This window comes from Alosa sapidissima, chromosome 2, assembly GCF_018492685.1.
Source record: "Alosa sapidissima isolate fAloSap1 chromosome 2, fAloSap1.pri, whole genome shotgun sequence".
NCBI classification, from domain to species: domain Eukaryota; kingdom Metazoa; phylum Chordata; class Actinopteri; order Clupeiformes; family Clupeidae; genus Alosa; species Alosa sapidissima.
In genome coordinates, this window is record NC_055958.1 from 12,325,875 (window position 1) to 12,342,918 (window position 17,044).

Consider the following 17,044-nt stretch of genomic DNA (forward strand, 5'->3'; position numbering starts at 1 on the left):
ATGCAGAGCTGTCTCATAAGACATGACTTTGGTGTGTATGTGTGTGTGTGTGTGTGTGTGTGTGTGTGTGTGTGTGTATGTGTGTGTCTGTCTATCTCATACGACATGACTTTGGAGTGAAGGCATCTTTTAAGAACGATAGTTTCGAACAGTCTCTTAAGAGAACGTTGACACTACGGTATGACGTTAGCACAAGCAAGAATGTTAAACTAGCTTATGGGAGCTAGCACGCTTACGGTAGATAGTTGTCTGACAGAGAAAGAAAATCATACCAGACGCTATCAATGGTTAGAACAATGGTATAATCAGACAGTACAATGTTTATTTCCCGCTAGATTTCGACAAATCTAAGCAAAACAAGTCGAAGAAATTACATTTCAACACAATCAGCTGTTAAGGGTGTCATCCACCATCTTAGTTTACTTTTCAAAAATGACCGTCATCGGGGTAGTTCTAAGGTATCTTAGAAGGCAGGAAGAGAGAGTTTGGTGTTTTCGAACAGCACTTGTTGCCTCGCTCCCTTGTTAGATATCTTAAACGGCAGCAGTTTTTCCCATTTCGAACAGAGCCAGAGACAGATAAACACACAAATCTGTCAATTACTCATTTGAGAGTAGGTATGTATGTGAGAACATTTTAATCGACACCGAGCAACAAGAGTATAAGCACACAACAGGAGACAAATGTGAAAGGTGCTCATAGCAACGCTGAGACACATCCTGATAAATAAGAGGTTTGCACAGCATTTACAAACACCTATACATTAAATATACTGTCCAAATAATGGTGTTATTATGAATAAACTATATAAACTAGTGGACCCTTGCCCAACCAACATTTGTGTCAGAGACAGAATACTCAATGAGCTCTGTAGTCACTGGTGCACACAAGTGTTTGTTTTTCAGGAGAAAAAGACAAACGGACAGCAGTAGAGATGGCCCATGCCCATGTGTCCCTGACACACATCTCCAGCAAACACATCTCCAGCAAACACATCTCCAGCAAACACGAAACAGCTTCCAGCATGACCCTCATCTGGCCTGTGGAGATTCCCTCTAGACCTGCAACCAAGCGCACACACACACACACACACAGAGCCCTTACTGTAGCAGCGCGACAGGGAGGAGAGGGTTCACCTGAGCATTCTGCAGTGCTGTCTGGCTACCTGTCGAAGGTTCTGTTGAGCAGATCAGCAGTGTAGCACAGGAGATAAGCCGGACACTGGCCACACTGAACCCTGCCATCCACAGTCTGTCAGATGGTGTGTTTTGGTTCTCTCTCTCTCTCTCTCTTTGTCTCTCTCTCTCTCTCTCTCTCTCTCTCTCTCTCTCTCTCACACACACACCCATCTCTTTCTCTGCCTCTCCCTCTCTCTGTCTCTCTCTATCTTTCTCTGAGTGATTCCATCACCATGGCACCCAATTCAAACAGCTATCTCCTCTCTCTCTCTCTCTTTCTCTCTCTCTGTGTGTGTGTGTATGTGCATGTGTGTGAGCAGTGTGTCTGTGTGTTAGTACAGGGGAAATTAACTGTGTGTACATACTGCCTTTTGTAAACCATTTACAGTAGGTCACTATCTTATGCAGTCTGCCATATAGCTGGTCATATAGTATGTGTCAACACACTGCACTATTCTGTACACACACAATGCAGTTCAGTGTGTCCATATGTCCCATAGTACTTTTTACAGAATTCTATCTTTCTCTCTCTCTCTCTCTCACCCCCTCCCTCCCTCTCTCTCTCTCTTCCTCCATTTCTGAATATTGCTAAGTGTGCAACAGCAGTAGGGGAATATATTTCTTTCTGACTCAAGATAGCTGTGGCCCCACACATGAGCAACAGTAAGGCAACTCTGGCCATCTCTGCTCCTCTCCCAGCCCCCATCATCTGTATTGAGAGTGAGACCGGTCATTTCTGTCCACTCCCTCTACCTTGTCTTACTGCAAGAGAGGAAGTCTACACACTTCACTACAGGTGTGTCAAGAGCACTGCGGGGTCTGGCACCAGGCTGGTCTGGATGTACTGTGTGTGTGTGTGTGTGTGCGTGTGTGCGTGTGTGTATGTGTGTGTGTGTGTGTGTGTGTGTGCATGCGTTTGTGTTTGTGTGTGAGTGTGTGTGTGTGTGCGCATGCGTGTGCGTTTGTGTGTGAGTGTGTGTGCGTGTGTGTGTCACTAACAACACACGTCCACACACAGGGGACACAAACACAGAAAATACATATTCATGTGTGTGTACACAAAAGCGCCGGAACACACACACACACACACACGCACACACACTCACACACATACACACACACACACACACACACACTGCATCGCACACACAGTATCTCTCTTTCACACATACACACACACACACACACCCACTAGAATAGTCTCTGAGAGCTGAACAAACAGCCTGTGGTGTCTGATAACATTGTCACCGTTCGCTCTCATTGTATCGCCGTACGGGCTCTCAGAGAATTTATTAGACAGAATTATTTCTCATCTGATACCGGCCGCCATTCACACTCTAAACATTTCCTCCTAATAGCCACCGCGGGCCCCATTTAAAAGCCCTCTGCCCATATTTACACCACGCTAACAGTGACAGCTCAAGCAGCTGTGTCAATCTATCAGGAGACATTTAAGACCCTAATGGAATGGGACACTATGAGAGCTTTGTGTGGGTGTGTGTGTGTGTGTGTGTTTTGTTTTGTTTGGCTGTTTGGTTTGGTTTCGTTTGGTTCAACAAAGCCGTTAGTCATTGTGCTGTGAGCATGCAAGGGCTTTGTAGACAGGGCATGTGTTTTTTTCTTTTTTTTTTTGGTTTTGTTCTTTTTAAAAGATTATTAAACATTTTTCCTGAGAGAATGAGGCCCAGACACTCCTGCTGGGAGCCCCTGACCCACCAAATATATGATATATTATATGACAAACCCACAGGAGACACCGATAAGTTACAGAGAGCCCCAAGAAAGAAAAGGAAATCGAGGAAAGAAAGAGGGAAATCAACAAAAATAAAGAATGAATGAACATTATGAATGAAATGAATGCATTAATACATTAATTAATAAATTAATGAGTGCAAGAATCAATTCATTAATTAATTAATGCATAAACGGTGATGTTCATCGTTCAAGTCACGCTGTATGTGTGCGTCTGAACTGAACAAACGTATTATACTGCAGTCAAAGGCAGGTCTGTCATTAGTCCTCAATGAATCAAATCACACTGCTCTCCTGACCTCCCCAGTCATGGAATAAGAGACCTTCCCTCATTTAGACTGGAGAGAGATGATGCATATGAGAGAGAGAGAGAGAGGGGAAATGAGAGTGATTATTAAGAACAGACAGTGAGGAGGAACAGGAGAAAGAACTGAGGGAAGATAAAGGTGACAGATGGAAAGAGAGAGATAGAGAGGGAAGAAAAAAATGTCTTAGGACAAAAATACAGAGGGAGAGAGAGAGAGAGAGATCGTTGGGAAAGAAAGAGAGCTGACAGAGTGAGGCAGATCAGTTTGCTGCAGGCTTGCAAAGCTGCTTGTGTTGTGTTTGGTCACGCTGCACCGGGCCTAAGTTAAGCCCCCAGCTACACAGGAACACCAACAGAGTAGGCCTACACAGAGCAAGCTAACATTAAAACTACCACAGAGCAAGCTAACGCTAAAACTACCAGAGAACAAGCTAACATTAAAACTACTAGAGAACAAGCTTACACTACCTCTACCATAAAGCAAGCTAACACTAAAACTACCAGAGAGCAAGATAACATTAAAACTACTAGAGAACAAGCTTACACTACCTCTACCATAAAGCAAGCTAACACTAAAACTACCAGAGAGCAAGATAACATTAAAACTACTAGAGAACAAGCTTACACTACCTCTACCATAAAGCAAGCTAACACTAAAACTACCAGAGAGCAAGATAACATTAAAACTACTAGAGAACAAGCTTACACTACCTCTACCACAGAGCAAGCTAACACTAAAACTACCAGAGAGCAAGATAACACTACCTCTACCACAGAGCAAGCTAACACTACCTCTACCACAGAAGAAGCTATCTCTACCAGAAAGTGAGCTAACACTACTTCTACCACAAAGCGAGCTAACTCACTCTTAAAACGAATGTGTTGTCCCTATCTGGACACAGAGATGTGTAAAAAAAAACAACGCAAGTTGTGTCGTTTTGAGCGTAAATTGTGTTATTTTGAACACATATTGTGTAACAAATAAAAAAGGAAACAATACAAACTGTGTTGTTCCTGTCTGGACACAAAGATGTGTTAAAAACAACACAAGTTGTGTTGTTTTCAACACATTGGTTTTAAGAGTATACCTCTACCACTGAGCAAGCTAAAACTACCTCCACCAGAGAGTGAGCTAATACTACCTCTACCAGAGAGTGAGCTAACACTAACTTTAACACAGAACAAGCTAACACTACTTCAACCAGAGAGTGAGCTAACACAAAATCGCCTGCCGTTAACTGTAGCACAACCTGGAACCACACGTCCTACAGTTAAATGAACATACAATACACTGTATGTCACCATCCAACTCTTTCATATATTTTATCACTTTCAGGAAATGAATAAAATGTGAATCTGTGTTGCTTCAGCATTGCTCAATATTTCCAATAATGACACAAAGGGATTGCAGTTTAAACGTTTATTTGCTCATGTTCATGAAACACTGTATTTATCATTTCACAACATGCAGTCAGACAAGTATGCTCCAATTAGAGAGGAAAGAGCAGAAAGCCACTGAAAGTGCTGTGGTTGCTAGAATCATCAAAGAGCCTTTGGCCTGCAGGGATTCGCATGTTAACTAAATCTCCCTCCTCCAGTTGCAGAGTCACACCACTAGGGAGATAGGAGTGAAGTCCATCAGTACCATACTCATCCAAACGCATCACCTGCTTTCCATTCTTATACATCAAGACAGTCATATGGTAGGTTATGAGATCCATCACAGTGAATCTGAAGTAGTAGGCTCCCTTGACAGGAGCTGTGAAGAAGCCTGTTGTGCTGCTGTAGGCCTGCCCAACATTGGTGATGATTTTAGTGAAGACCAAGTTCAAGTCAGTATTCCCAGCCTCTATGTATCCTGAATTAAACAGAGCTGCTGAAAATGCCACCTTGGATTGCTCTGTGATCTCTTTCTCCAGACTCACTACTTCAGTCTCAGTAGCTGCCAGTCTGGTCTTCACTGCTGTCAGCTCTGCCTCTTGTGCTGCAGTTTCCATCTTCAGGTTCTCCACCTCAGTCTCACTGGTAGCCAGTCTGGTCTCTTGTGCTGCATTTGCCTCGATCAGGTGCATGACTGCAGTCTTCATAGTGATCAGTTCTGTCTCTTGTGCTGTCATTTTTGTGTTTAGAGCATCATTCTCAGCCTCCATTTTGTCCAACAATGATTTGGTGTTTTGTAGTTCATCCTGAGTGAATCTCAGAGTTAGCCTCAGCTCCACCACCATGTCTCTGAGTTCCCTGAGCTCAGCAGAGACGTCCAGCTGGGTAGAGACTGCAGCAGCAGCCCCAGTGCTCTGGCTCTCTGTCTGAACTTCAGTCTGGGTGCTCTGAGTCTGAGCTCCACACATGGAGAACAGCAGCACCAGCAGTGTGATGACAGACCTCATCGTCAAGACTGGTATGTTACAGTACGTAGCAGCAGTAGTAATAGTAGTAGTAGTATATATAGTAGTAGTAGATAGATAAATAGATAGAAACTGTAATAATCCCCAAAGGGAAATTATTAATAGTAGTACTAGTGGTGGTAGTAGTAGTAGTAGTAGTAGGAGCTGGTGTTGTATGTGTCATACAGTCTGCAGAAACCCTTTTTATATGCTTGTTTGTGATGGTGATGTAACAAATCTTATCACTTTGTGGAAAAGTTAAACCTGTCTGTGTATGTGTGTGTGTGTGTGTGTATGTGTGAGAGAGAGACAGAGAGAGAGAGTGTATATGTGAGTGAGAGTGTATGTGTGTTATTTTGTGTGTGTGTGTGTGTGTGTTTGTTATTGTGTGTGTGTGTGTGTGTGTGTGTGTGTGTGTGTGTGTGTGAGAGAGAGAGATAGCTAGCACCCAATGGCCTGCAGTTAACCGTGAGCACAACCTGGCACCACATATCCTACAGTTGAATGAAAACACAATATGGGTCTCCATCCAAACCTTTCATATATTTTAACATTTTCAGGAAAAGACAAAAATGTAAATCAGCATAGCAAAATATTTCCAATCATGACAAAAAAAAGGATTGAAGCTTAAAAATGATTTATTTCATGTTCACGAAACACTGTATTCATCATTTCAGAAGCAGTAGAGCAGTGTGTTCCATTCAGAGAGGAAAGAGCAGGAAGCCACTGAAGATGTTGTGGTTATCAGAACTATCTTGGAGCTTTCGGTGAGCAGGGAGTCGCATGTTAACTACATCTCCCTCCTCCAGCTGCAGAGTCACACCACTGGACAGATAGCTGTGTTTCCGATCAGTACCAAACTCATTCAAACGCATCACCAGCATTGTATTCTTATACATGAAGACAGTCATCTGTGAGGTTATAATGTCCATCACAGTGAATCTGAAGTAGTAGACTCCTCTGACTGGAGCTGTGAAGAAGCCTGTTGTGCTGTTGTAGGCCTGTCCAATATTGGTGATGATTTTAGTGAAGACCAAGTTCATCTCAGTGTTCCCAGCCTGTTTGTTTCTACCCAGAGCTGCTGAGAATGCCACCTTGGGTTGCTCTGTAATCTTTTCCTCCAGATTCTCTACATCAGTCTCAATGGCTGCCAGTCTGGTCTTCACTGCTGTCAGCTCTGCCTCTTGATCTGCATTTGCCATCGTCAGGTTCATCACTTCAGTCTTCATGGTAGTCAGCTCTGTCTCTTGTGCTGCATTTGCCATTGTCAGGTTCATCACTTCAGTCTTCGTGATTGCTAGGTCAGTGTGTTGTGCTGCAATGTCTTTCTCCAGATCCACTACTTCAGTCTCAGTGGCTGTCACTCTGGTCTTCACTGCTGTCAGCTCTGCCTCTTGTGCTGCAGTTTCCTTCTTCAGGTTCTCCACTTCAGTCTCACTGGTAGACAGTCTGGTCTCTTGTGCTGCATTTTCCATCTTCAGGTTCATCACTTCAGTCTTCATGGTGGTCAGGTCTGTGTGTTGGGCTGCAGTGTCTTTCTTCATGTGCTCCATGTCAGTCTCAGTGATGACAAGTCTCTCAGTGACTGACCTCAGATCAGCTGTCTGTGCTGCAGTTTCCTTCCTCAGATTCACCACTTCAGTTTCACTAGCAGCCAGTCTGGTCTTCAGCACGGCCAGCTCAGTCTTCACAGCAGCCAGCTCTGTGTCTTGTGCTGCATTCACCCTGTCCAGAGCCTCCACTTTAGTCTCACTGGCCACCAGTCTTTCTTTCATCACAGTCAGCTCTGTGCCTTGTGCTGCATTCTCCATCTTCAAATTCTCTACCTCAGCCTCCATTTCTGCCTTGGTGTTCTGTAATTCACTCTGGGTGACAGTCAGCAGCACTCTCAGCTCCACCACCATGTCTCTGAGTTCCCTGAGCTCAGCAGAGACGTCCAGCTGGGTAGTGACCGCAGCAGCAGCAGCCCCAGTGCTCTGGCTCTCTGTCTGAACTTCAGTCTGGGTGCTCTGAGTCTGAGCTCCACACATGGAGAACAGCAGCACCAGCAGTGAGATGACAGACCTCATTGTCAAAACTGGTATGTTACGTAGTAGCAGTAGTAATAGTAGTAGCAGTAGTAGTATATATAGTAGTAGTAGATAGATAAATAGATAGAAACTGTAATAATCCCCAAAGGAAAATTATTAATAGTAGTACTAGTGGTGGTAGTAGTAGTAGTAGTAGTAGTAGTAGGAGCTGGTGTTGTGTGTGTCATAGAGTCTGCATAAACTCTTTTTATATGCTTGTTTGTGATGGTGATGTAACAAATCTCATCACTTTTGGGGGTAAAACACAGCTTATTGACACTGGTCAAATTTAGTAAATGTCGAGATACAGTGTTTTTTCCAGGATTCATTCAGTTAGTCATTCAGTTTATTCAGTTACCAGTATTGTGGAAAAGTTCAACCTGTGTATGTGTGTGTGTGTGTGTGAGAGAGAGACAGAGAGAGAGAGAGAGAATATATGTGAGTGAGAGTGTATGTGTGTTATTGTGTGTGAGAGAGTGAGAGTGAGAGTGAGAGTGGGAGGGAGGGAGGGAGGGAAGGAGAGAGAGAGAGAGAGAGAGTGTGTGTGTGTGTGTGTGTGTGTGCAAGAGCGAGCTACTGTAGCACCCAATGGTCTGCAGTTAACCATGAGCAAAACCTGGCACCACATATCCTATAGTTGAATGAAAATACAATATGGGTCTCCATCCAAACCTTTCATATATTTTAACATTTTCAGGAAAAGACAAAAATGTAAATCAGCATGGCTAAATATTTCCAATCATGACAAAAAAAGGATTGAAGCTTAAAAGTGATTTATTTCATGTTCATGAAACACTGTATTCATCATTTCAGAAGCAGTAGAGCAGTGTGTTCCATTCAGAGAGGAAAGAGCAGGAAGCCACTGAAGAAGGTGTGTGTGTGTGTGTGTGTGTGTGTGTGTGTGTGTGTGTGTGTGTGTGTGTGTGTGTGTGTGTGTGTGTGTGTGTGTTTGGGTGTGTGTGGCCTGTGTCTGTGTCTTTTCTGTTTGATGTGTTCCTTCACCATTATGAAACAATAATAACTGCCTCGCCATCTCCAAGCCATGCTCAGACCAACCAGGAGAGAATTATGGGTATTATTCAGCAGGCCAGGACCAACGGGTGGGACAATATCTCTCCTCTGCGGCTGGGACCATATCTCTCCTCTGCGGCTGGGACCATATCTCTCCTCTGTCTCATTTAGTCATGTCTTCCACATATGGCTTTTACGTACTGTATGGGGGAGGATGTGACAGGATGCGATTTCCAGTCATAAACCTGGATGAATTAGTATGGGCTATTTCTCTTGTTCCTTTGGTTTTGTCATTAACAGTTGGGCACGGGGAAATAAGAAGGCCAATTGTGTTGTGGTAATAGAGATGGCCTCACCCTAAATTACATGAAGATGAAAAATCAATAAAGCAGGTGAATCCAATCTAATCTAAAACAGGAATTCACAGAAATTCAGCCTGCAGCCACTCCTGAAATATTATAAATATTGTTTCTAGGCAAAGATATATATGCTGTATTTGTTCTCCACATCGATAAGCCAGTTCAGAAAAGTATAGGAAGATATCCACTGTGCTTGTCATATGACACAGAATGGTGCTCCTGCTTTGAGCAGACATCAAAGAGCTGACTCTGACAACTTGAGAGGCAATTCCACCAAATACGCTCCTCACTTGAGCTTAAACAGCATTAAGAAACTGAAGTGATTGATTGAAATGTCTCTTTATTCAGACATGACAGCACTCGAGTGAAGTAACGTGACTGTAGCTTACATCCAGCAAGCTTCTGAGAACTTCAAAAACCACTTAAATATGGTGGTTTAGACGCTGCTATGAGTAAAAGACTAAAGACTATCCTACAGTATCCTACAGTATGAACAAACGGTTTTAGGCTCTTCTATGGGCTACTTCATGTGGAGTAAATGACTAATGTCCAGGGTCAAGGAGACTCACTCTAGCCCTAGTCTGTTGCAGAGTTGACAGGCGTTCCAGAGTTAAAGGGACACAGGGCAACGTTTTTGTGTTAATTACTCATCTTCGTAAGTCGGTATATGGTTAAATGACTCATTACAGGGCGAATGAAGACTCTCTCGCCCGCCCCTACTGCCTGTAGGAAGAATATCCCGCTTGCAAGTTCAGTGTATCGTACCCGCCGACCGAAGCAGGATCAGTTTACATCCTGCATCCACAGCACAGAGGCAGGCTAACGAAACGCTAGCGATTGTTGCAAACGTGTGTATAATGGCAGAGCCGGCGAAAAAGCAGCGAAAACCCAAGATGCAAAGTTTCGTAGAGAAAAAGCATCAGGCTTGCCTGGTGTCTCTTTAAAGGAGATAACTGTATAGGAAGTGACCGTGTGCAATTCAATGTAGACATTTTCCTCATTGTATGTACTGTTGTTGGGAAAGGGCCGATGGGGTTGGAGAGGATGCAAGAGGGGGAAGAGAAGAGAAAAGAGGGGAGGAGAAGAGGAGGAGAAGGAGAGGAGACGAGGAGGAGAAGAGGAGGAGAAGAGGAGGAGAAGGAGAGGAGAAGAGGAGGAGAAGAGGAGGAGAAGGAGAGGAAACAAAAAAGTCAGATTACAGGTGAGTAGGGGAAGAGAGGAGAAGAGGGGGGGGGTGATGTGAGGATAGGAGGAGAGGAGAAGAAGAGGAGAAGAGAGAGGTCAGGTACTCACTGGGCTATGAAGTGACTGAAGCTCCTACACCACTGATCTGGCTGGCGCAGAGTAGGCGATGGGTTCCTAAACACACACACACACACACACACACACACACACACACATACACACACACACACACACACACACACACACACACACAGAAACAAAAACAAAAACACATCAGAGACTAAATCAACACTAGATAGCAACAGTGGAGATGTTTGTTTTCCAGACTGTCACCTAGAAGCCCACGATCTCATGACACATATCATATCAGCACTGACTCATGTGTCATGACTTGGGCCCAGTAGTTGAAGGAGATCCCTGGAGAGCTGAAGCGGTGGCTCAGATGTGTGTGAGGTCTCTGCTGAGTGTGTGAGGCCACGTGCTGCTCTTTCGGCCGCAGTAAATGGCCTAGCTAAACACTTTCAGCCAAGCGATGCCGTCCAACACAACCAGGGCGGCCACTGAGGCGAGAGAGAGAGAGACAAACGACGGCAGCTCCGCAGCACCCGACACACAGCATCTGCCCCCGAGGCGGCGGAGAATAATGCCTGCGTGGAAATCCGCCGTCAGCAGCATTTAGTGCAGGTGATTCATAAGCAGACGGGCGTCTGAGAGGGAGGCCTGAGCTAAATGGTGGGAGGACCCGACAGTGGGGGGAAGAGGGAGGAGAACTGAAGAGGTAGAACCACCATCACTCATACACCCATGCACACTCACTCACACATATACGCACATATACGCATACACACACACACACACACATAAAACACACATGTACATATACACACACACACACACATACACATAAAACACACATACACAAACACACATAAAACACACGTACACACGCATACAAACACACACTCCATAAACACATGCACACAACACAGGCATGCAGTGACCAGATATTTTCTGTCTTCTTCAACACTTTTCTTCTCCTTTAGTTATTGGAGAGCAGCCGTAATAGCTGTTGAAAGACATGAAAGATTTCTTTATTGTCTTTTTTATATAGTTATATATAGAAAACTTCCTGCGTCTCCCTGTGTCTTCATCTCACTCCCAACGTCTTCCCAAGAACAAAGCTCCACAGCCTGAGCGTTACGCCCTTAAACAGCTCTCTCTCTCTCCCTCTCTCTCCCTCTCTCTCTCTCTCCCCCTCTCTCTGTCTCTCTGGTGCGGGGGTTTTGGGGGTGGGGGTGGGGGTTAGTGGGAGGTGTAGAGGGAGGAAGGAGGTGGAGAGATAATCTGTCATTCTCCACGCTGCCGCTCTAAGTCACCCCAGCCTTTGATGAAGATTCCGACAGGCATTGCCCTTATTCTGGAGGCCCGGATCAAAGGCTTGCTCGCTCTTTTGCACCCCTGTGTGTGTGCGCGTGTGTGTGTGTGTGTGTGCTAGCACTTGTGTGTATATCCGTCTCTGTGCATGCAGAAAAAAAAAGAAATTCTAAACTATAATACGAGCCTGCAGCTACGCGTTGGCCTTGATGTTTCTTCGCAGCGCGGCCTCTTACGCTTAGAGAGAGTAAACATGGAACCGGCGAAGACGACACGACACGACATGACACAACGCCGCTGTCAGACATTCTCAGTCATGTTGCTCCCCCATTCTGCATTCCCCCCTCTCCTTGTGTTTGTCAGGGAGCGTCGACTCCTCATGTAAACACAAACGGCTTTATTTGTAATCTCCGCCACCACACTCCCTCTGACAGATGTCTAGGGCATCTCTCTGTGTGTGTGTGTGTGTGTGTGTGTGTGTGTGTGTGTGTGTGTGTGTGTGTTGGCTGTTGCTGCCATGCTGTCAGCATGGGTAAAATATTTAGTCAGTCATGACTTGACTAGGGGGGCCAAACGTCACTGCAGGTGTGTTATTCAGCGTCCCCGGCATCTGAGCAAGATGCAGCTAAAATGCTTTGTTACTTAACACCGTGATAAAGTGAACACAGCCTTGTTGCTTGTTACTTAACACCGTAATAAACTGAACACAGCCTTGTTACTTGTTACTTAACACCGTAATAAAGTGAACGCAGCCTTGTTACTTGTTAAAGTGAACACAGCCTTGTTACTTGTTACTTAACTCACTTAAAGGTGCTCTAAGCAATGCAAAGCGTCTTTAAGGCTAATACATTTGATGTCACTTACTGCAAACATCACCTAACCAACCGCTAGCTGTCTGTGTCCTGAATACACTGAAAAAAACACAATCTCTGTGGACAGCCCAGGCTCCAAAAACGGCAACAAAAACAACCTGAGCAAACCTAGCCCATAAAAACATTACAAACTGTTCCAGCAAATCACAGACGAGATGCGCGTTTAGGAGATTTTCAATTGCACAGGAGCAGCACCGGAGGGAGGGGGAGGAAGTAGCGAGGTAGCTCTCTGCTTTGTTTGAAAGTCAACAGAAGTGATGTTACCCAGCATTGATTAGAACACCTTTAACACCGTAATAAAGTGAACACAGCCTCTCCAGGCAAACAGACATTTCATCTCACTGACAAAGCACTGATGGCAAGGGCTTGGGGTCTGTTCGCTTTAGAATGGCTTCTATAATATATAAATGTTAGTTTGCCCTTTTAAAAAGCTCATGGACGCTCTATGCATGAGAACAGTGACAAATGGGTTTTATAAAAAGATCTGCGCGTGTGCATTGACCTGTGTGCTGCTGCAGGCCAGTGGCCTTTAAGTAGGAGAGAGGAGAGAGAGAAACGACAGAGCTACTGCCTGAGCAAATAAAGACACACACACACACACACACACACACACACACATACACACACATACACAATGGCAGATGCTCAAACAGACCCACACATACCCAAACACACTTCTCATACACATAGTGAAAGAGACAGAGAGAGAGATGCACAAATACAGCTCTCAACACACTTCCCACACACACACACACACACACACACACACACACACACACACACACACACACACACACACACACACAGACACACAGACAGACAGACAAACTCCACAGACACACCTGCACACCCGCGCGACTTCCTGGCCGCACACATATTCAATCCATCACCAGGGCACACCTACACTTCTGCTAGACAAGCCAGGCCATCATCCCAACCAAGCCAGGCCATCATCCCAACCAAGTGAATGACCTGAGTGTGTCGGTCCTCACTCAAATATCTCAAGCCTCGGAAATAGAAATGAAGACAATAGAGATAAAAATAGATATGAAGGTGATCTAAATACATAGATAGATAGATGAAATAGATATGAATGTGATCTAAATACATAGATATGAAGGTGATATGAATACATAGATAGACAGATGAAATAGATATGAAGGTGATCTAAATACATAGACAGATAGATGAAATAGATATGAAGGTGATCTAAATACATACAGTAGATAGATAGATGAAATAAATATGTGAAAACTGAGATTTGGGCCTGAATGTATCTGGTCGGTAGGGAGTCTCAACAACTCTGCAAAAACCCCTGAAATTGCCTCTATAGGGAGGGATCAACTTGTTCAGCATCAATGTCCATAGAGCCGTACCGGTCCCTTCCATCTGCCATCCAACAGCACAGCACATTCTAATGGACAAAGCCAGAATAACATCACAACAAACTAAGTGCAATCCATTGATAAATATGAAATGGTTTTCACTTCATTATTGATCAGTACAAATAGTGTTTCTCCTTGTTTGATGTCGGTGTTTTGAACTTAACAACTGCAATACGGCGGCATTAATAAAACTCTCCTGCACACAATCACAGACGTTCCTATTAATAAAACTCTCCTGCACACAATCACAGACGTTCCCATTAATAAAACTCTCCTGCACATAATCACAGACGTTCCCATTAATAAAACTCTCCTGCACACAATCACAGACGTTCCCACTGTCTCTGGCTCTACTTCTCAAGGCTCTTAGGACACATAGAGTGGACAGCCCTGCGGCAATAGTAATCAGACACATACAGTACAAAAGAACCACCAGTGGTTGTTTACTTTTTACTGTAAAGGGTCATTTCTAGGTCCCTGGGTCCTGAGGCCCAGCTGTGTCAGAGTCAAGGCCCAGCAGTGTCTGTTGGGTCCAGCTGCAACACACACACACACACACACACACACACACACACACACACACACACACACACACACACACACACACACACACACACGCATGCATGCATTCACACAGACACACAAACACAGACACACATGCACACACGCACAGAAGCACTCAGACACACACACACACACACACACACACACACACACACACAAACAGACACACAAACACAGACACACATGCACACACGCACAGAAGCACTCAGACACACACACACACACACACACACACACACGCACACACACACGCACACACACACACACACACACACACACAAACAGACACACAAACACAGACACACATGCACACACGCACAGAAGCACTCAGACACACACACACACACACACACACACACACACACACACACACACACACACAAACAGACACACAAACACAGACACACATGCACACACGCACAGAAGCACTCAGACACACACACACACACACACACACACACACACACACACACACACACACACACACAGGGACAGAACACATCAGCCCCCTCAGCACTGAACTGCAGACTGCATGGTTGTCTGAGCTGGTGGTTTGTGTAGTGTGCCCATTTTGGTTGATTGAAAATCTACAGGTAATGTTAATAAAACAATAAATTGTATGTTTTACTGCTCAGTGACCATGGATATATTTGTTGCAGAAAGTGGCCAAGTGTTTTGTCTGATAACGGTCTCACACATATCGTAGCCACTGAATAATCTGTGGACTTGGCAGAGTTTTGGTGTGTTGAAACTCACACCCCTCCCTCCAAGGCCCACTCCACAGCACCTGGGCAAGGACAGGCTACCTGACTAGTAGGCATAATCCTGTCTGTGTATACACATTAATGTATATACATCCATTATTTTTTCACAAAATTACAGATTCAACTCATTAGGATGTGATATTAGTACACAGAGTATTGACGGTAGAAACAGCAAAGGGAACAATGAATATTGATATTATAAAAAACATATTTGGTAAAATCAAATGATCAGTTTCTCTGGAATTCAATCATTCATTCATTAATATGCATATATTCCCTAAAAGGTACCCAATGCAAATTTATATTTCCTTTGTCTATATCTGTATAACTATTGTTGTCTTTGGTGAGGCATGAATCCTCACTTGTATTTACATAAGGAATAAACACAATTTTGGGTGACCAAAAGTCATGAAGCCCACCTGTCCTACAACACTGATAGCAGGATAAACAGATATGTCCTGGAAAAAAACACTGCCCAAATTTATTTTTGTCCCTGGACTTTTTGACCCAAATAAGTGATGACATGTCTTACACAATCAGTAACAAAGGTATATAAAGAGGATGTCTAAAGACAGAGTCTCACACTACTACTACTACTACTAGTACTATATGAGAGAGGGATACAGGTTTTAAAGATAAGGGCCGTCAAGGCACCTAACCCCAGACCCAGTGTTCGCATTTTAGCCTGATTTAGCCTAATTTCAGTTGGACCCAACTAACATTCAGAATCAGGCCAAATTCCCTACTGGTGTTATGTCGTTAAGCAGGCTCAAGCCACCCAATTAGAAGATCTGACGATGAATGTTTTAGCTCTGATGTGACCCAGTTGACAACTCAGAATTATAATTGGTTAGGTTATCTTGCAGTGTGCGCACAGAGCGTACAGTTTGACCACAGCCAATTGAAACATGTAGTGACCGTGTTGTGGGCCATGCCTGGTGATAAGGACATGCCAAAGGGAAGGAATAAATCTGAGAGGGACAAAAGAGGGAGACAGTAAAACACCCTTTTCCCCCTCACTTTATCACTCTGGTCCAGAGGCTAATCGCCTCCCTAAATCACTGACCTTGTGTGTGTGTGTGTGTGTGTGTGTGTGTGTGTGTGTGACTGTGTGTGAGATAGACAGAGAGAAAGAGAGAAAGTGAGAAAGTGTGTGTGTGTGTGTGTGCGTGCGTATGTGTGAGAGAGAGAGAGAGAAAGAGAGAGAGAAAGAGAGAAAGTGTGTGTGTGTGTTTATGCGCGTGTGTGTATGTGTGAGTGTGTGTGGGTATGTGTGTATGTGTGTATGTGTGAGTGTTAATTGTCTGAAGGTCCTCTCTCTCAGATCTGGCAGTTCCGAGGCATTTGTCATTGTTTGAGGGCATGTGACGCAACCTTGTTTAGCAGGAAATATAGCGGAGGAACAGATGTCCTGTCCCCCATACGAGGGGTATAAAATCGTCAGAGTGGCGCCCCGCGAGACGCGCCGAGCCTCGCCCCGCAACCTGGCCCACCACAGAGGTGGCTGCTGGGAAATATATTTGAGACAGATGACATGTGAACAGAATCATTTCACGGTTGAGCGTGCACGCCAGCGTGATTTATTCCGCAGGCTGCCGCCATCACCCCCGCGCCCGCCACGTCGCCCCGGAGACAAAAAGGTCCCGCTATTCGCCAGATTTATCTGCGCGCTTCAGCCAAATATCTATTTTGACTACAGAGAGAGAAAAACCACTGACAAAGGTAATGGGAGACCGGAGTGCATATTATACCCACAGTCGCCCTTTCTTTCTCTCTCTCTTTCTCAAATACACACACACACACACAAACTTTCGTTGGCCTTTCGCATGTCTTACTTTCA

The 17,044-nt window shown here is 44.6% G+C and overlaps 1 protein-coding gene across 1 annotated transcript in view; it reads right to left on the reverse strand.

The window, feature by feature from the left end:
* Nucleotides 1-17,044, reverse strand: part of myo3b (myosin IIIB) — a 153,907-nt gene that overhangs the window by 97,025 nt on the left and 39,838 nt on the right. Inside the window, 1 exon segment of the mRNA XM_042067829.1 lies at nt 10,354-10,419. Coding sequence (XP_041923763.1) covers nt 10,354-10,419 — 66 coding nt within the window.